The sequence below is a fragment of the Hydra vulgaris genome, chromosome 02 (assembly GCF_038396675.1).
Source record: "Hydra vulgaris chromosome 02, alternate assembly HydraT2T_AEP".
Taxonomy (NCBI): domain Eukaryota; kingdom Metazoa; phylum Cnidaria; class Hydrozoa; order Anthoathecata; family Hydridae; genus Hydra; species Hydra vulgaris.
This window is the reverse complement of record NC_088921.1, coordinates 68993691-69015001: the sequence shown is the minus strand read 5'-3', so window position 1 is coordinate 69015001 and position 21311 is coordinate 68993691. Positions and strand designations below refer to the sequence as shown.

The following is a 21311-nucleotide window of genomic DNA, read 5'->3' as shown; positions in this document are numbered from 1 at the left end:
TATGTATATAAATATATATATATATATATATATATATATATATATATATATATATATATATATATATATATATATATATATATATATATATATATATATGTATATATATAGAGGATGCCTCAGCTTTGCATTGTTACCTTTGGTTTTATCAGTTGTATGTCCGACTAATAAACTATGTCGACCGACATTGTTGACATCATCGATCACAACAGTGAGCAGTTATTTAAGTACAAATCGAATGCCGTTTACGCTTTTAAACAGTTCAACTATTCAAATAACAACAGCAAAAAATGATCAGCATTGCCTTCAGAAATGCTATGCCTTATCAACCTGTTTTTCTGTTAATGTATTAAGCAACATCTCTGCAAACATGGAAGTAGAATGCCAACTTCTTGGAGAACAATCATATTCGAATAAAAATAAACTTGTTTATCAAGCAAATTCCACTCACTATACAGCACTGGTGAGTTTATATATCAGTTTTAATTAAAGCTATTTTTGAATTTTCAAAAAACTTTTAACAGTTTTTTGAAAGTTGAAAAAAGTCTTTTTTCACGCAAAGTCAATCACAAAAAAATGCATAAATAGCTCGGTAAAAACGTCAACAAGTTAAAACCGTAATTGTAGATTTTTTATTTAAGATATTGACAAAACAGTTCGGTCTTTAAGTTAAGTTACATAAAATGTTTTTAAGGACATCTAGTTATTTAGTAAGTATTTAAATTTATATTATTACACCTTCTGAATACAATTTAAATTTAAACCAGTACACCTCCGAAATACAATTTAAATTTACATCATTACATTTCCTGAATACAATTTAAATTATATCATTACACCTTCTGAATAAAGATTAAATTTACATAGTTACTACTTCTGGATACAATTTTAATTTGCATCATTACATCTCCTGACTATTCAAAACAACGCTGCCACAAAACTACCGTCCCAAAATATGCTGATTTAAAAATCTGACCTTACGTCAAAAAAGCTTAAAAACTATGAAAAATTATTTAGGAATAAAATATTTTTGGGTTGCTAAATCTGAATTCGATATCGAAATTGAAAAATTCAAAATGGCTTATGCAAAAATGCTGACTAAGTACTAAGTCTTTAAGCGTTAATAATTCAACATTCAAAGTGACGCATATAAAATGGCTGAAACGATTGTGTTTTTATCATCATTATTTATTATAGTAGCAAAAAAGCCCGCGCAATCACGGGAAGAATCAACTTTTTTCACTAAAAAGACGATAGAACTTTAATGAATTATTTTAAGAAATTTGTTTTTTTTGCTAAGATCACTTTCAGATTGATTATTAACAAAGTTCATTTTTTCCTTTTTAATTATATAACATAGTTTTCGAGTTTACCTCGGAATACGAAAATGTCCGCAGACAGACAGACTGAAGTATTATTTATACTTAATTAAAAAAATAATACGACGTAAAAAGACAGTGATAAATTCAAGATATTCGTAATCATTGATGAAAATTTGTTTTCATTTTTGCAAGCATTAATTGATTTTAAATTTGATTTTTAACGTTTATTTGTAATTGACAATCATTGGAGCTTTTCATGAAACATTATTATTGTTTCATAAAAAAATTTAGGCTGAATATATTAACATAAATTTAATCAATTTTTTTAAATTTAATTAATATCAACATAAATTTAATTATTTTTTAAAAGTTTAAAATAAACTTAAAAGGTGAAAAAATTAAATTAGAGATGCAAAAGGAGTTACGCACTATGTTTTCATGTATACATTTAATCTTGCATTTCACTCCTTTTTTTTAATTTGAAATATGAGTTACTTGTCATTTATGTTAATTTACCTTTGGGATTATTAACATATAAGTTACTTGATTACATTGAAACATGAGTTACTTGTCAACTATATTCCCAGAAGAAAATGATTTAATGACTAACTAGGGAATAGATAGTTTTATAGCGAATTATAGAGTGGTATTTTTTTTCTCGCATTAAAACGTAATGAGAAATCTAATCGATTCTACATACTGTAGCATCGACTCAGCTAGCCGATGGGTACATACTGTAGCTTTTTAGCTGTTGTTACGATACGACGATTCTACGGCTGCAATGTAACTATAGCCGCCTATCGATTTAGCAATATATATACATACAGTAGCGGATACAAAGGAGGAGGAGGGGGGGGGGTGAGAAATGGTAAAGGGGTTAAGAAATGTCAAACTTCAAAATATTATTAAAACTTCAAAATATTATTAAAATTTGTAAAAGAAAAAACAAAATACAAAAAATTATTCTGCAACTAACTATTTACTTTTTTAAAACTAAAACAAAAACTAAAACCAAAGCAAAACTAAAACTATTTCATAACATTACAAAAAAATCTATAGTTGCATTTTTAACATTTTTACGAAATCGAAGGAAAACGATGAAAGTTTCGAAACATTTTAATGTTATCATCATTAATTCATACTATTATATAATTAGATAACAATAAAAAACATCTATATCGCTCTATTTTGAAAAATTTCTAAAACTGTTTTTATAAGCTAACAAAAAAAAATATAGAATTGGTTTTAATGGTAAAAATTTTTTTTATTAATTTAATTTTAATTTTTAGAATAATTTATATACGCGATGCCGTTTTTGGTTGTTAAAATTTCAATAAAAAAGTATTTATTTTTCTACAAGTTGCAACACTTCAATTTATATTACACTTATATACACTTCAAGTTGTATTTAAGTGAGACACGAAGAGTTTTTTTAAATAGTAAATAAATAAATTTCTTATAAATTAGTTTCTTATTTAGATGACTATTTTGTCAAAAAAATTCAAATTCTACCAATACAGGACCATGCTGGTCCTATCGTTTTGCCTTTATCTTCGGTCATCAAGCTTATCATTGTCCGAACGGTTTAATTGTACATTTATTGGCGGGGCTGAAAATAATCAAATTACAATGAAACTTTGTCTTTTTTCTCCAAAACCTTTTTTCGCAAGTATTGCTTACTTTCTGCAAAAGTTGGGGGAATACACGGTCAAGTGCAATTACTCAAGCTAGTTACTTTACCCCTTAAAAGTTATTCAAAGCTTTTAAGCAAGGATGGAGACTTACAATTACATGATTGCAATGTGTATCATAAAGTTGCTATGTTGGCAGCATCAGATTTCATCAGAACATATAAATGTCCGTCTACAGATGTACGTAATTTATTTAACGAAGAAAGACTTAAACAGGCTAAAAAAAATCGAGAACGATTAAAGCCTATAATTGAATCTATAATATTTCTAGGTCGACAGAATATTGCTCTGCGAGGTCATCGCGATGATAGGCAGATCTTTGAAATAAATCAAAACTCTTTAGTTATTAATGATCTCAATCTTCAGGAATTGATTCGCTTTCGAGTGAGCGCTGGGGACAATATTTTAAAAAACCATTTAAATAACTGTAATTCTAAGGCAACATACATAAGTAAAAGTATTCAAAATGAAATAATTGAACTATGCACTCAACAAATTCAGGACTTAATTAAAACAAGAATTTTTAAAGGAAAATTTTATTGCGTTATATTTGATGAAACAACGGATACCAGTCATAGTTCTCAAGTGACAGTCGTATTAAGATATATTGATGTTAATACCTGTGAAATCCGTGAAGATTTTATTGGTTTTGTAAACTACCATACTGAAAATTATTCTGATTTTACTTATGTACCTGTATTAAATTGAGACTTGCTAGCAAACACAGTTGCAAACATATTGACAAAATTTGGCTTCAATTTAAAGGATTGTGTTGGTACAGGTACTGATGGATGCAGCCTTATGTTAGGTGAAACAACGGAGCAGTCATAAAATTCAAGGATATCAATCCGTCGCTTATAAGAGACTAAATATTTATTTTCAACGTTTGGTTTTTTCAAGATAATTATATACAGATACATTCAATATATTTATTAGCAAACTTTTCTAAAAATATTCTAAATAATGAAATAAAAAAGTGGTTTATCTGAAAAAAAAAAAGGCGGATTTATTTTGTTAGTCAAATTACCCCCCCCCCCAATCCTAGGACAATGACATGGATCCGCAACTGTATACATATGGGGAGATTTTAGTCAGCGTTTTTAAAACAATATGTTGGTACACAACTGCATATCACACCTTTTCAGTTTGCTAAAAAATATTAGTCTATAGGTAGAACATCTTGATTATTACGCTATTATTATTATCATTACATTATTGTAGCAAACTATAACATAACTACAAGTTTGTATCTGTTTGGTATAGTATATCAAACCATAGCTTTGTAGCTATCAACATAAATGTTTTAAATATAACTACCAAATAACCAAAATGAAAATAAGATAACCACAAGCAAAAAATGATGAATATTTGGTTGGTGTAAATAGACGTTGTGCTATATAAGCGCATGATATTTAAATTAATTATTAACGACGATCGCAACTACTGTTAGTAAGGGTAAGTTTTGTAAAGTTTTGAATGGGACTCGACAATAAAGTAAATTGCTGCTTTCCTTTGGGTAAAAAATATAAAAATATCGAAAATGATTGAATTTCAAGTAACGCAATATGAAACTATGTTATCTTAACCTATAGTTCAATATTGATTATGATAGTATTATTATTGTAACAAGATAAATACAAGTTTTTGTATCTCTTTCATCTAATTTTTTTAACCTTAGACTTAAGGAACTGGTACGAAATAATTAAAGCTTTAAACTAAAGCTTCAACTGCATCTGAATGATATCTTTTCGTTAACAAATAGGGTCTTTAGTTTGTAAATAAAGTCAACCTAGTTTCCATTATAACGGATTTTAATATGCTACACTAGAATGGGGTAAAATAGGGTAGTTTTGATGGGGGAAAATGGAGTTTTTCCCCATTTTGTCCAATTTTGTAATTCTTTTAAATCATGTAGTTAAGCACGTTAAATACTTCTAACATGATTATTATTTTATTTGATCAAATGGACAAATAGACCTATAATATTTATCATTAAGGTTTACAACAAATTGTATAAGCAAAAATTGGCTGTCAACCTAGTTGTATATATATTTTAACAATGACTTTTTTATTGTATTGATCCAGTCATATCATAAACAACAAGCTTAGAAATAAGAAAATCGTGTGGAACTTTGTCAAAGGCTTTTTAAAAATTGAAGTAAATGTTGGCAATCGGAATGTTATTATTAGGTGAAAGTGTCAATTAGTTAACTACAGTTAGAAGTTTAGTTAAGCAGGAATCACCTGGGCAAATTCCATGTTGGTGAATACTTAAAAAGTTGTTGGTAATTAGGTGTGTCATAATATGTTTTTGAACAATTTTTTAAAAATTTTATTGAGGTTTATGTAATACTATTGAGGTTTGAATTAAATTGAGGTTTATGTAATACTATTAGGTACATGTTATACTAATAGGTCTAGTTAATTGCTTTTCTATCTCCTTTTTTAAATATGAGTGAACTTGTTGTAAATTGAATGCTAGTTTTCGTAAATAATATCGGATGTAATTTGTCACGTAATTTAAATAAAATATTTTGAGTATTTTAAGAAAAAAGCGAGAGAGTCTTTAGAAATACAGTATCACCAGTGATCTCCAAATGAGGGTGGTTTAAATGAAGACGAAGGTGATTACGTCATATTGTCGTTTTGGAAACCTTATTTTTCTTATTTAAGACGCAAGAACACGTTACATTGAAGTTTTGTTATTTATTTGTTTTTTAACGGTTTTTTATATTACTTGGATAACGAGGGTATATATAACCCCTAGAAGTATTGTATTTTAATATAAAAAATTTTATAAGGATAAGTTTACATACTATAACAGATGTTTTAATTTAATTGAATTACATAAAAACTTATCAAAGATGTTAACTTTTAAAATTTTTATCTAAACCAGTTTTCTATAAGCTCTTGATGCTATTGTCTTGATGTTTTTTATCCCTTTGCCTTACATTCGATATTATTATATCGAATGTACGACAAATAAAATAATTACAGTTTAAATTTGTTTTGCCGATATGCATAAATTTACAATTTTTTTTATCGAAGTTGAGTAGCTATTTTTTTCTCTATGCAACCAGCTTATTTAAGTCTTGCTATAGCATTTAATTATCTTTGACTGTATTAATGAATGTAATAATTTGTGTCGTCTGCGTATAGTTTTCCATGATTTTCTGTAAAGATCTCCCTGTTAAATCATTTATATAGATGATGATTAAAAGAGATACAACAACTGATCTTTGTGATATTCCACTTGTTATTATTTTCAATTCAGAGATGATTGCAAGAAATACTCTTTGTGATACAAATGGTACAAATGGGGTATTTGCACATGACAATAAACCTGGAGCGATGCCACAAAAAAAAAATTTTTTTGATCGTATAAGAATGAGCGAGCAGAAATATTTGGTTTTAAACAAACTTCTGCAACATTCTTTTAGTACTCTAAGTAGGGCTACCATAGATTTTTACGGAGGAGAGCCCAGCGCTAAACTAATTAAAATTAAAACTTTTATCGCGTTCTCCAGCGAAAAGATCAGGACAATGGCAGCCCTAACTCTAATGTGTATCCACTCGTTGATTGTATCAACTGGTTGATTGTATCCACCTTGATTGTATCCATTGGTTAATTTAAAAACACTCAGAATTGCGAAGCTTCCAATTAATTTTTTCAATATCAATTGTCGGTTAAAAGCATAAAACATCGCATCGTTAAGGAAACTCTGGAAAGTTTTGATCTTTAATTGTAAAAACTCTGCTGAGAAAATTGTTTAGTTTGTTATCTCAGATAAGTTGATAGTAACTATTCCTATTTTGTTCTGGAGAACTCGAATATAATCTTTAATTTGAGTTTTATTATTCATATTTGATAAGCTATTTTTAGATTCTTTTTGGCACTTTTTGCTATTTTGGTCTCATATTTAACAATTGCGTTTTTAGTAGCCTTTTTCGTCGTGTTTTCAATATTTTTGTGTTTAATCTCAAGTTTTTGATCCTTGAATTTTACATTTCTACTCTTTATCCATAAAACTTTTTTTGCCTTAAATATTCTCGATTGACTTTTTTTAAACCATGGTGCTTTTTTTCTTTTATTTGATTTAGGTAACGATATTATTACAAGCAACTTTATAATGTTTGGACCACTTTTTATGCTAATATGTTGCGTTAAAACTTTTTATGTTAATATGTTGCGTTAAAACTTTTAATGTTAATATGTTGCGTTAAAACTTTTTATGTTAACATGTTGCGTTAAAACTTTTTATGTTAATATGTTGCGTTAAAACGCTAACATTTTAGCGTTAAAACTTTAAAATACCTTTAACCTCCAATACATTAAAAAGAACTTTGACAATACTGGTCAAAGTTCTTTTAAATTTGATCGTAGTTTCCTTTATCATAGATGTAATTTTTTTTTAGTAAAATCCACAGCAATTGCTACAGATAAATTGTAATTTTAAATATATGTAAAAATGTGATGATCGTTTTTAATTGATGCTAGAGGTGGATGATGTTCTACCTTACATATTCGCAAGTTACTTTCGGTTACTTCTAAATCTAAGACATTAGTTTCAATTTTATCATCCGAATAAAATTATTTTCTTTCTCTTTGCTCTTTTTTTCGTTTACCGATGGGTTAATTCAAAAAAATAACAAGTTGCAACATTTACTATTAGCAATTGTACTGCTCAATGAACTTAAGGACGTTTTTTTTACCTTTTCTTGTAGGTTTGAACATTTTTCTTGCCACCGCAATAGAAAAAAAGTTTTCGACTTATGCGAGTTATATTAATATCTGATACGCATTTTCCTTACAAACAATAGTTGCAGATGCGATTTTGAAAATAATAAAAAACTAGCGGTATTGGTTTAAAACTCCTGCCGTGACATTTTTCAAATTTTTTGAAATTTACTTGTATAAGTAAATGTATTTAAAAAAAACAACAAACATTTTTACACATTTTACAAATTAAGAAAATACAACAATTATAAATTTTGTACACTTTTATCTTAAAAATACGTGATTCGATTATTAGTTCAAAATATGTAATTTAAAAAAGCAGTGAACCAAAATACGAGTCTTGGTAGATCTATTCCAAACCAATCATTTCAATAAGTTTTAGTAAATGGTAAAATAGGTTTAAGCTTTCAATACATAAAGTTATAAAAACAAATAAAAAAAAAAATTACATTGAAATGAAAAAGAATGAAACTTATGAAATAGCCTATAATATATATATGTATATAATATATATACATATATATATTATACGCAGGGCCGTGCACAGAATTTGTGGGCCCTAAGCATCCTTCAATTTGAGGGGCCCATTCTCTCCTCTAGTTTTTGATATTCCCACAAAAAAAAGAATATAACAAAGACTTTTTAAATTGCTGTGAAAAAAGCAGTGAGTCCACCAATCAAAAATCAGGAATGTAATAAAAAAATATTTTCGAAAATATTGCCTCCTCTCCTGATTATGTTTCTGTTGATTAGGTGAGCTGTTCATTGCCTTTAATTTCCTCCTCAGCAAAATCTTTGCGCTTCACGCAAAACTTTAGGACAATTTTTCTCGTACAGATTCGATTTAACTAATCAATGCTTTAATATTTTTCACCTCACTTTTAACATTTTCACCTCAATATTAATAGTTGCCCTGCTATCAATCAAGGTGAGGATTTTTATCTAAATTTCAGTCATGAGAACACATTTGAAGGGGCTGATAAATTTTAACCTCTAGTCTCAGTTTTTTTTAAGCGTAAGATTTCAAGCTCTAAACGTCTTTCAAAGATTTAATGAATTGGTTGATTAGAGAAAGGGCAAATGCTGTCAAGTCTCTCAGTCCATTGTGTTTTAGAATTTCCATGCAAAGACACACCAGCCTCTTTTGCAATATTTCCCAGAGTTGTGGACTAGCAGAGAAGATTGTAACTCAGTTTGAACGGTTCCAAAGAAAGCCTCCGCAACTGTACAACTTGAGGCAGCATTTTGTTCACACAAATTCAGGAAATTAACAACAGAGTAAGAATATAGACAATAGGTGCCACCTTTGGAGGATTGCTTAAACATTATCGTATTTTCATGACATGTTGGCTCCATAGTCATAGCCTTGGCCAAGCAAACTTTTAAACTTTTGAAAGTTTCCAGAATTAATCCTGCAATATCAGATCTTGTCTTTTTAGCATACTCTGCAAACATCAAAAATTGCTTTTCAAATAAAAATAGTCCATGTTCATCTTCATGTACATATCGAATAACAAACTTAGTTTGTTAAGTATGATTCACATTAGGAGTGGCATCAAACGTAATTGATAAATACTTCTCAGAATTGCATTCTTCTATAATTTACCTGCGAACCTCAGCTGCACTAAGACCTTGAAGATTTAAACTTGCTTGCATTGTTGAAGGAGGAGTAGGATTAAAAAAATTTATTGTATCTCCTTTTTTAATAGAAGTTTTGTTGATGTTTCTTTTATCAACTTGAAGGCGATTTGGACCGATAATTTCAACTAAAAGCGTATGCCTCTCCTCCCATGTCAAAATAGGTTTTCCATTTTTCTTGATTTGTAATGGCGCATGTTGCCAAATCTCCGTCGAGCATAGTTTTAACGAGTAACATTTTATTTTATTCTTGCTGGAACCCGCATTTCACCTTCAATTTGATTTTCAGCTGTAGTTTGATTGGCATTGATGAGCGAAGAAAGTAAATCATATTTTTTAATCAAGGTAGAAAGGTCTGTTTTATCGGTACCTTCGCGAGGAGATGTTTCTTTTTCTTATTTTTATTCTTGCATTTGAAGCTTTTTTTTAATAAAATAGGTCGGCATTGTATTCATTTTGTTATATATTTTACGCAGCGTTAGCAAGAGCGAATAAAAAGAGGTTTTTTTTATGAAACATGAAATGATATAAGGTTTATATCATTTCATGTTTCATAAAAAAAATCTTTTGAGAACACTTTGACAGGTAATGCGCTTGAAGCCATTGACCCATGTCCTGTGATTAACTTTTATCACATGTTCCTTGAGAATTTGGTCATAATGCAATATCAGTTCCAGCTTAAGAAATTTCATTTTGAGAATCTCTAATTAGGTAAGGTTTTCCACGAAAAGCTAATCCACGTTCAACAAAAAACAGAATTATATCCAAGAATCATTCTAGGATTTTTCTCCAGGTGGCTGCTTTATTGAGGATTTGGCAGTTTACAAAATCTTCAATTGACTTATTGGTTTTCATTTGAAGTTTCAATTCACGCCATTAAATGTAGCCGTGTTTATGGACTTTTGAGTGTTCATGCTCAGGAATTCAATTGATTAGATTCTTCATTTTCTTTCCATATCCTCATCATCCAATAATTGTAAGGGATGAAGTCAAGTGTAGAACTTTATTTTAAGGTGAAAACAATAATCAACATGGGAAAACAAAATACTGCTGTCTTTGCTGGGCTAAATACAGTTCAATCTTACGAGAGAGATTTTCCATTTGGCTTTCTGCATTTTGAAAAAGACATTGGAAATATGTAATTTCCATTATTTTTTGACATATCCAGTGGCAAGAGTATGTGACCAACAAACCTTTCCAGCTGAGTTGAGGAAAAATTTTCAGTTTTGAAATCACCTATGTCAGTGCTAGTGGTCCTTGTAGAAGTAGTGTATAAGGCGTAGTGATCAGACAAACCTGCTTTTAGACCCGGTTATGTTCTTCATATAACACGGTATTAAATTCTTTTTATGTTGAGAAAATAAATAAATTAACTTACTAAAGTATTATCACTATCACCAATTCGACTGTTTTCCAAAGTACTGCCATTGTCAGCACAATTACCAGTAACAGAAGTTGGCATGCTATTGCTATCTTTTTGTTTCGTTGAGCTAGAGGAAAAGGCATTTGATGCCTGCTGTAATTTTCTCATCAAAATATATTTGCATCTCTTTTTGTAGAGCCGCTTCTTTTGTTTTGCTGATTATTAACTTTCATGCTTATAATGGATGGATTTTTTTTGTATTTATATATATATATTTTTTAAACATCTTCACTTCCAACAAGGCTGCAGGCAGCCACTAATTAAAGTTGGAAGTTACGGAAAGAGAAAAGATGAAGATTGTAGAACAAGATAACGATTGACGGACGACTTTAAAGGATTGCAAATTATATGAATTAGGAAAACAAGATAAAGGAAGTGAATTCCAAAGAGCTGATGTTCGAGGAAAAAAACTAGACGAATAAGCGTTTTAGGAGCACTTAGGAACAGTCACAGAAAAAGGATGAGACTTAATTGAATGACAAGTGACACGAGAATGAATTTCAGTAGATGGCACAAGAGATGCTAGCTTTTTAGAGCAGTGCTCATTAAAGTATTTGTAGAAAAGAGAAAGAGAAGCAATATTACGACGATGTGATAATGGTTGGAGGTTGGCTGCAAGAGCAGGTCCAACTATGTTTACAATGCGTTTTTGCACCTTGTCTAAAAGAGAAAGGGCATCGTTAGAAGATCCGCCACAAATATGGCAACAGTATTCTATACAAGGCCGGATTTGAGATTTATAGAGATAGAGAATAGAATCCGAAGTGACGAGCTCGATAAAGAGATGCAACCTTAGAAGATGCTAATTTTGTAACTGATTTGATATATGGTTTCCAAGAAAAATTGGAAGTAAGAGTTAATCCTAGAAGATGAAGAGTAGATGACTCATTGAGTACATCACCGTTCATAAATATAGGAAGATCTAAATTATTGCGAAAATGATTGGCTGAAAAAATAGAGTTTTATCTGTATTGAAGTTCACCAGCCACTGTGAGCCCCATGCTGTAGCAGAAGTGAGATCCTTTTCAAGCTCAAATATCCCCTCCAAGCAATCAGAGAGTGTTGGTTTCTTATCACGACAATAATAAATGGCAGTACCATCAGCAAACAATGCCATATATATATATATATATATATATATATATATATATATATATATATATATATATATATATATTTATATATATATATATATATATATATATATATATATATATATATATATATATATTATACAAATATATTTATACACAATGGTGGAAAAAATAATAAATTTACTAAACATTTATAAAAATGCGTTTTATTCACAGAAATTGATGTTAATTGATATTAACTTTTATATTTTTATAAACCTTATTGTTAAAAACTATATTTTTTTAAAAATTGGGAACTTTTTCAATTTTTCTCATGTTTCTAACAATTTTGTTTAAAGTAGCCGGAAATTTACTTAAAAAAATAATAAAACGGTAATGATTGATCTTTTTGATTTTTTTAGTGTTCAACTGTTATTACTTTTCAAATATGTGTTTGGCTCCGTTTATTCTTAATACCTCGTAAGAAGAGGCTTTGGAGGGGGTAATAGCCTCTTCCCCTATATTTATTTAAGAGGAGGGTCACTTCCCTCACCCTTCCCCTTCAAATCTCCAACCTTGCTTGTTTTAGTCATTCCCCCTTAAACTGATACGATCTTCCTACGCTACTGAATAATATTTTACTTTAAATTTTGATGTAAGTTTTTTATGTATGTTCAGTTAATTATTTACAGTTTACTAATATATTATACCAATACCATTTCAGTTAATTAATTACAATTAGAGTAAAAAACATTGCTGAAGTTGAAGGTATTGCCTCTTACTTTTATTCAGTAAGTATTTTCAATATTTAAAAATATGATATAAGTATGTATATAAGTAAATTATTTCATACAACAGTTTTAACTAAGATATCATGGGTAGAAAGTCATATTGCACCTCAGCTGAGCTCTTAGTAATGCAACGGCTTAAAAGCAGTGAAAAGTCTTATAGAGAGATTTCAAAATTAACTAAGCGTTCTGTTGGAATGGTTCAAATTGCTTTTAAAATGAAAATATGTGTGGAAACTAGAGATCGCAAAAGAAAAACAAATTACAGAGAAGATAAATTAATTATTCGTGAAGCTAAAAAAAATCCATTTATCTCCAGCAACACTATTAAAAAAACATAGAGTTAAATGTAACAGCACGGGCAATTAGAGGAAATTTAGTTGAAGCTAATTTGTTTTCAAGATCGCCTAGAAGTAGAAGCCTTTATTGAAAAAACGACAAATAAAAGCCAGTAAAGAGTTTTGTCATTATATTATCCATGGACAAATAAGAAATGGGGCACAGTTTTGTGGTAAAATGAATCTAAATTTAATATCTTTGGATCAGGTGTTAAGCAGTTGGTCCGCAGACCACCAAATAAAGAGTTTGACCCACATTACACTAAAAAAACTCTTAAACTTGGTGGTGGAAGCATTACGGTGTGGGGATGTTTCTCGTTATCTGGTATTCGTCCGATCTATTTAATAACAGACACTATGACAGCTGATGTTTATACTAATATACTTGAAGAAATTATGCTTCCTTATGCTGAGGATAACATGCCACTGCTCTGGACATTTCAAAAAGATAACTATCTAAAAATACAGCTTCTATTACAAAGAGATGGTTTCAAAATAATGGTATAAAACAATTGGACTGGCCAGCACAATCGCAAGATTTAAATGCAATAGAAAATTTATGGAAAATTGTAAAGTACGAGGTAGCTAAACAAAAGCCTCGGAACAAAAGGGATCTGTGGGAGGCTGTAAAAACATCATGGTACACTATTCCACTATCAACATGCTATAAATTGGTCAACAGCATGCCTTAAAGTCTAATCGAAGTTAAAAAAAAATAACAAGCAATAATAAAATAATAAAAATTACATACAAAAAAATATTAGGCGTATTTTGTAAATGTTATATTACGTGATTGATAAACCTTTTTCAGAAACAAAGAAAAGTTTGTTTTTGTTCTTAATTGTTTTTAATTATTTTTGTTAAATATTTGTTTTATAAACATTGAACTTTCTTGATTTTTTCAAAGATACGATCAAATTAACCATTTCTATATTTATTATTTTTTCAGTAAATTTTCTCCTACTTTAAACAAAATTGTTCGTAAAATTGAATTAAAAAGCTTCGTAATTTTTGAAAAAATATAATTTTTAACAATAAAGTTTATAAAAACATAAAAATTAATATCAGTTAACATCAATTGCTGTCAATAAAAAGTATTTTTCTAAATGTTTAGTGTATTTATTATTTTATCCACCACTGTATATATATATGCCTAAATAAATTTTAAACTGTATATATATATATGCCTAAATAAAAGTTAAATATAAAAATTAAATTGATAAATAAAAATTATTATTAATAATTTGTAAATTAAATTAAACTGTACAATCAAGCAAATCGTCAGTAAAAGAACCTCTTCAAAAGAGGCCATTTTTAAAGTTTGTTTTGCCAAGTAACATGTTTGCTTTGAGCTTTGAGACGTAATGATAAAAGGATGGAAGAAAAAAAAGCCCGGAAGTTTATTGTATAAAATTTCTTTGGTCAACCACTGTTTGAGGCCCCTTAGAGGCTGGGGCCCCGAGCAACTTGCTCGGAGAACTCACCCTCTGCACGACCCAGATTATTGGTTATAAATAAATATCATATAGCCACGATGCTGAGGTTCAGGCTCTCAATTTAATCTTAAAGGTAAAAAATAGCATAAATATAATTCTTATGGCAAATCCGGCGGTAAAAAATAACATAAATATAGTTCTTATTGGCAAATCTGGCGGGAATTTTAAAAACACTTTCGGCAAATCCGGATACAGCCGGAATTTAAAATTTCTATTCCAGTCTACTATTACATATATGGCTAATTTAAAATAAAAATGTAATGCAGTTATGACATAAAATAAAAGAAAAAACACATCACGGAGTTACGATATGTTAAGAAGGTCAACACTTGAGTGAGATGACTAAAATCTAAAAATGACTAAAATATAGCTAAATTTAAAATCTGAGTAGAATAACATTACTGAACAGCCTAAAAAATTAAATTGTCTTTGGCTACTTTTATTGAGTAGGTTATTTGTTTGGAAAAAATATTATTATTGTCGTCTGGTCAATAAATGCATCCTACAATGATAGATACATATCCTAGATTTAAGATACGCCATATTTTTTCCATACTTGCTAAGTTAAGTTGTTGAATAGTTGTTTCCATAGTTTCCATTATGTATATTACCACGCCACCTGCTCGTCCATCTCTATCTTTTATTAAAGTTGATAGCCTGGTAGTTTGGTGTAAGATGTCTTAATTAACCACGTCTCAGCAAAAAAAGGCATTTTCTATTGATTTATCTTTAATTCTAGCTATTAGCTAGTCTCTCTTCGCGCCGTAAAGGGAGCATGGGGTGTTTGCCCAAAATTTTAGTTTTTTTGTTGCATATGTTTGACTTTAAGTGTGTTAAAATTGACTGGTGATTAGAATGTTTATGTTTCAAAAGCGGTGAATTCAGGTGGCGCATGGGTATTGCAGTTGTTTTATTTGGCTGTATTGACTTTAGAAGGTTCTTATGAGATCCAGATATATTTCTTCTTGTTACTAGATTTAACAGTACCGATACATCTAACAGTTCCAGCTTGTTGATGGATGATCCACCGAAAGGGCGTTTCTAATAATTTTTTCTATAGATCCTTATTTCTTCTCTTCTTTTTAGCAGCTAATTTGTTAAATTTATCTTGTATTGCTTGAGTTCAATCTTCACGAGTGTAAACTCCTGAATACGCTTCTTGTGCATAAAAGTTGCTTTTCATTTACACAATTTGTTGAGCATCAACTCAATTGAAAACTACCTGAATTATTCCGATTGGTTTTTGTTTTATAAATTCATTTTTTATTATTTGATTATCTTTCTTTTGATATCGGCACACATGTACAATATCATTTTGGGCAACATGGTTTTAATAAAACTAGTTCCTTATCCTTTTTTGTTTTTGACTCTTGAAGCCCCAAAATTGCTAAATTTGATTTTCTCTCTTTTTTAGTCTTTAATTCTGCAACAGCTTGATTTAAAATTTCTATCATATTTTTGACTTTTTCGTGTAGAAGCATATGTTCTCAAATGTTTCTGGTTGTTATTGTTGTTGCTGGTCTAGCTAATCGGTTGTGGTTGTTGCTATTGTTTTGATCTAGTTGTTGGTGTTGCTGTTGTAGTTGGTCCGTCGTAACGCTTGCCGTTCTACTTAGATGCTCAACTTGCTTCTTTAAACAGCTTACTGCGATATCATTTCGATGCCTAATTTCGTTCAGGGTACTTTTTAGTGCAACTTTGAATATAATACAAATAACTGATAACGTTTTAAAAAATTTAAATTAGAATCTAATGGAGCTAACTGAATTTGAGAAACCACTAGAAACACCTACAAAAACTTTCACTCTAGTGATATTTCATAGACATAGTTACATAACCAATTTTCAATTTAAAACAAGGAGGAGGCATACATAAAGCAGTTAAGCTAGTCAAAAACTCAAAAGGGAAGTTATTTCTTTTAATAAAGTCATCAGTGACAATTTAAATACATTGTGACATTTCTTTGTTTCATTTGTTCATTAATTGATAATAAAATCACATTGGTAGTTCTTAAAATCAAATATTGAATTTATTGGCGTCACATAATAAATGTTTTTAGAAGTTGTTTTTAAATTTTTTTATACTTTTTTATATCTTTTTTTTATATCTTTTTTTTATATCTTTTTTTTATATCTTTTTTTATACTTTTTTATATCTGGTTTTAAAAGGTTTTGCTTTTATTTATTAAATACTGTCCAACATTATGGTTTGTTATTTTAACTCTAACTTAAATTGGTCTTTTTTAATTATCCTTTAATAGGGTGCAAACATTTTTAATATCAAATCATTTCTGCATTCTAAACATTCGAAAAGCAAATGTTTTTTTTAAATTTCTTAACTAAAATTCAACCAATTTACTTCATAAGACAACTTCTTGAAAATTTCATTTAATAAAACAATTGTTTTTTTTTTTGCTAACAAATTGTATATACACTATTATATCATATTAGTTCTATATATACAATTAATAACACAAGTTTTAAAAAATTACAAATTTTGTAGCAGGACTTCTAGAAGATCTTGAAGATTTTTATCATGAGGCCCTTTACAATGCTTTTTAGTATCGAGTATAATATAGTATAAATACTATAGTTTTTGTCACTAAACAAACGCAAGCAGTAATAGTACAACAAAATGTTTAATGAACAAAAGTTTAGTAGAAAATATCAAGCAATATATTAGTTTTTTACTTTCGGAACTGAAATAATGCTTTCTTGCCATAATGACGTACTGCGTCAACCTTTTTGTATACATGTTCGCACATGCCTTACAAAATGTTTATCAACTTTTAAACAAGATTGGATTTTTTTTCGCAGCTGATCTTCATTTTCAGTTTCCCAATTGTTTTCATACACGTAGCACTTAAGGATTGATCTATTGGTCGTAATTCTGGGACACATGCCAGATTATCAACTTTTGTTACATAACGGATATTTTTCTTATCGAGGTAATTCGTCACACTTCTAGCATAATGTGAAGAGGCCAAGTCAGGCCAGAATACATAATAACCATTACTGTAATGTTTTTTGATAAAAAAGAATCAATCGTTTGATGATGCAATCATACTTGTACACTGTTTGGTTAATTGCCAGTCTCGCAGGAACAATAAATAGTTTTGCGATTCCACAAGGGGATATCCCAGCTAACACAAAACGTTCAACAAATGTTGTGAACGTTCAAGAACGTTCTATGAATGTTCATAGAACGTGCTCAACCGCTCTCAACGTTTGTCGAACGCACTTAAACGTTTTGTGTAAGCTGGGATGGTAATCCACACAAGAATTTTTTTTATCAAATTTGCTTTTGCGCTTATATTTTACATTTTTTGGTGCATTTTTTGCTACATCTGAGTAAAATCCAGCATTAGAGTTTTTATTTGTAAGTTTAAATATAAAAAGTCACGGTTTCTGACTTTGCGTCAAACTCTATCACACTCTAGTTGCAACTGCTTTAACTGTTTATCAGTGCAATCAGAGATTTGTTTTTTCTAAAAAATAACAAATTTTTGCTTTGTTTTTTAATGTTTTTACTATGTAGGAATAATTGCAATTGAATTTTTTTGCAATTTTTTTTGTTGAAGTTCCAGACCGGTTGTTCAAAAGACCTTTCAGGCGATTGATGTTCCTAGCAGTCATAACTTTTGGTTTTCTGCCTGATCCAAGCTTACAAGACTTTAGCTCATTGTTATTCCACTTTACTATATAACGTTTGATGGTTCCTTTGGGGTGATTAGAGGCAACAAAATACTCTACGATGCTCCTCGTTTTAGCATTAGGATGCAAATTACAGTAGTTTTACATTTGTTCAATTAATGTAGTCGGCTTCATTTTTGGATAACTTTTTTATTAATTAATCTAAGTAAACAAAACTTTCAGTAAAAGATAACTAAGGTCCGCGATAGGACATACAAAACTCTTTATACTTAAAAGAGCGTTGAGATTGTTGTTAATTCGTAAGTTATATTTGCTTTTCGGTTTTAAAGGTGCTAGAATAAAGATATTGAAATACCAGTGGGGTTATATTTTTTTCACACTTGAACATAAAGAATAAAATATTAAAAATATTATGTTGATAAACATTCAAAGCTTTCATATCTTTGAGAAGTGGCGGAGAGTGTGTAAGACGATTCTAAAGTTTTCAACGCGAGCAGCGTGTTTCTGATGATTAAAAAGAGTTATAAGTTTTGTCTTTTAAGTGCTTCCCTATATAGTATTTGCATAGTTTATATGACAGTGAACAAATGATTAGTATAATTGTGTCAACTGCCGTTTATTTAATATGCTTCTAGCTTTATATATAATACTGATGGATTTTGAATCCATCTCTAGAAGATATATTTTTAATGTGATGTTTCCAAATTAAATTTTCATCAATATAGATTCCTAGAAATTTTTTTATTTCGTCTCTTTTTATGATTACATTGTCAATGTAGAGTTCAGGTAACAATTGTGGTATTCTATGCTTTTTATAAATTGGATAAAAAAGTGTCTAACTAGTTTTTAGCAGTGTTAAGAGAACCGTTTTATTTTGAACCAATCTGAAATTTTTTTTAACTCATTTGTCGTATTAATAAAAAGAATATTATTATTTCCGTGAGATAGAAATAAATTTGTGTTGTCTGCAAAGGTTATTTTGGTTAGGGTTGAAGTTTTGTGGAGATTGTTTAAATATTCATTAATACTTAAGTTATATTCATTAATACTAATCGTAATACTCATTAATACTTGAGACTTTATTATAAACATATTGCTTACGGTTTGTAAGATAGGTTTTTAACCAACTCAGAGTGTTATATTTTATTCCATATGATGATGATTTTTCTATTAGTATTTGATGGCTTACGGTATCAAAAGCTTTATATAAGTCAATAAATACTCCTAATGTGAAATGAGATTTTTTAAAAGATTCTGAGATGTTGCGCGTAAGTTGGAGAATAGCATATTCTGTCGAATTGTTTTTTTTAAAACCAAATTGGTTTTCGTATAAGATTTTATTATTAATTAGATAGGCGTAAATTCGATTAAACATGTTTTCTAAAATGTTTGAAAAAACTGAAAGAACTGGGGCGGTATATAAAGGGCGATAATCATTTATGTCTGTTATCTCCTGTTTGTAGATAGGAATTACTTTAGCTTTTTAGACTATCTGGAAATATTCCTGGATTACTGGACTACTGGATGCTCAAAAGATTTTGAAAAGAATGGGTTTTATAACATCACAAAAGTCTATTATAATTTTCCCAATAATATCATCATATCCAGTTGCTTTATTTCTTTTTAAGGAACTAAAGGCGATTTCAAATTCATCGCAAATTAGCTCAGTAAAGTTAAAATTTGAGGAAGTTTATATTTTGAATTGAGCTGACTTATCGTTGGTATACAGAATACTATTGAATAGTTTTGTTCTAGTTGTTGTAAAAAATTTGTTAAATTCAGCTGCAATATAGTTTGAGACGTTTATAATTTTGTTTTCAATTATTGTTTCTTAAGGCAGAGAATTTGTATTTGTTTTAAGTTTTCCTGTAATTTTTTCATTATTTTTCAAATTTGTTTAGAATTATTCTTATGTTTATTTATCAATTAAGAGTAGTAATAACTTTTTGCATTTTTGCGAAGTTTTTAAAATAAAGTTTAATAGGTGAGGGGAGAGTGGGGTAATGGCGAGCACCTAAGCGGGAATGCGAATTGATACCAGTTATACAATGTTGATCATATTTATTGCTTATTATTTAGTCTAACTACTCAATCACAAAGCCGAAAAAAGGAATTTTATGTATCTTATTATCAATAAAATTTAAGGGCAAAAATTAAACAATTCGTGTTAGGAGTTACCCTATGTACGTAGGATAATTCCGAACACACCTTTGGGTTATCAAAAAAACTGCTGTGTAATAAAGAATAAAATTCTAAATATAATAACTAAATACAGAAATCACAGACAAAACCTCAGGGTATACCTATCTCCACCAGGTCCTTACAATTGTAATAGATAATCCAGTCTTCCATGGGCAGATCATGAAACTTTTTAACTTAATACAACACTCTTTTAAAATTAATATTTAATTTTTTAATTATTAAAATTTAAAAAAATTAATACAAACAAAAATCACAAACTAAACCCCAGAATGAGCTTTCACCAATTGTGCACTTTTGTGCAAACAGGGCTGGCATTTATGACACACTATCGAGTCTTCTATGGGTGGAGCCTTATACTTTTCTGTGCAAATTAAACAAAAAAGTTCTCCCCTCTGGCTCTCATTTTTATTTGTACTTGATCCTCCAATACATAAAAGTTCTTCTTTCTCTTTTTAATTTTACCAGTAGTATTTTTTAATTCTTCTGTCATTTCTTTTGCTCTAAACTATTCCTTATTGGCAAACTAGTAATAATAGTGGAATGTTTCTTTCTTAAACACTGGTTTTCACTCTCTTAAATGAAATAACGTATCTAACAATTTATCTATTAAAATTAAATATGGCAAAAATAAGAAACATTAAAGTTCTGGCCGACTGACGTCCCTGTGTTATCAATGTTACTTTAGACGTTCGAAATTACCCCACAAAGATCATTCTTTATTTCCCGCGGACACAAATAAATGAAATAAGATTAATCTATTGGGGTTGTATTGATGCAGCCAAAATATAATACGTGTTAAAAAACTCTTTGATTATGGTATTATGCAATAACAACAACAAAAGGAGTTGTTTTATATCCATAGTAACAACAGGAAGGTTTCTCGAGCAAAAAATTAAATGAGATTATCAGAGAAAGTTAGGATCAATTTATTGGGAACAACGAGCTTAGC

The 21311-nt window shown here is 29.3% G+C and overlaps 1 protein-coding gene across 1 annotated transcript in view; it reads left to right on the top strand.

Annotated features, from left to right (window-relative positions):
• LOC136077133 (uncharacterized) overlaps positions 1–21311 on the top strand; it is a 61168-nt gene that overhangs the window by 12190 nt on the left and 27667 nt on the right. The window contains exon 2 of the mRNA XM_065791800.1: positions 112–463. Coding sequence (XP_065647872.1) covers positions 112–463 — 352 coding nt within the window. The remainder of the gene's footprint in view (positions 1–111; positions 464–21311) is intronic.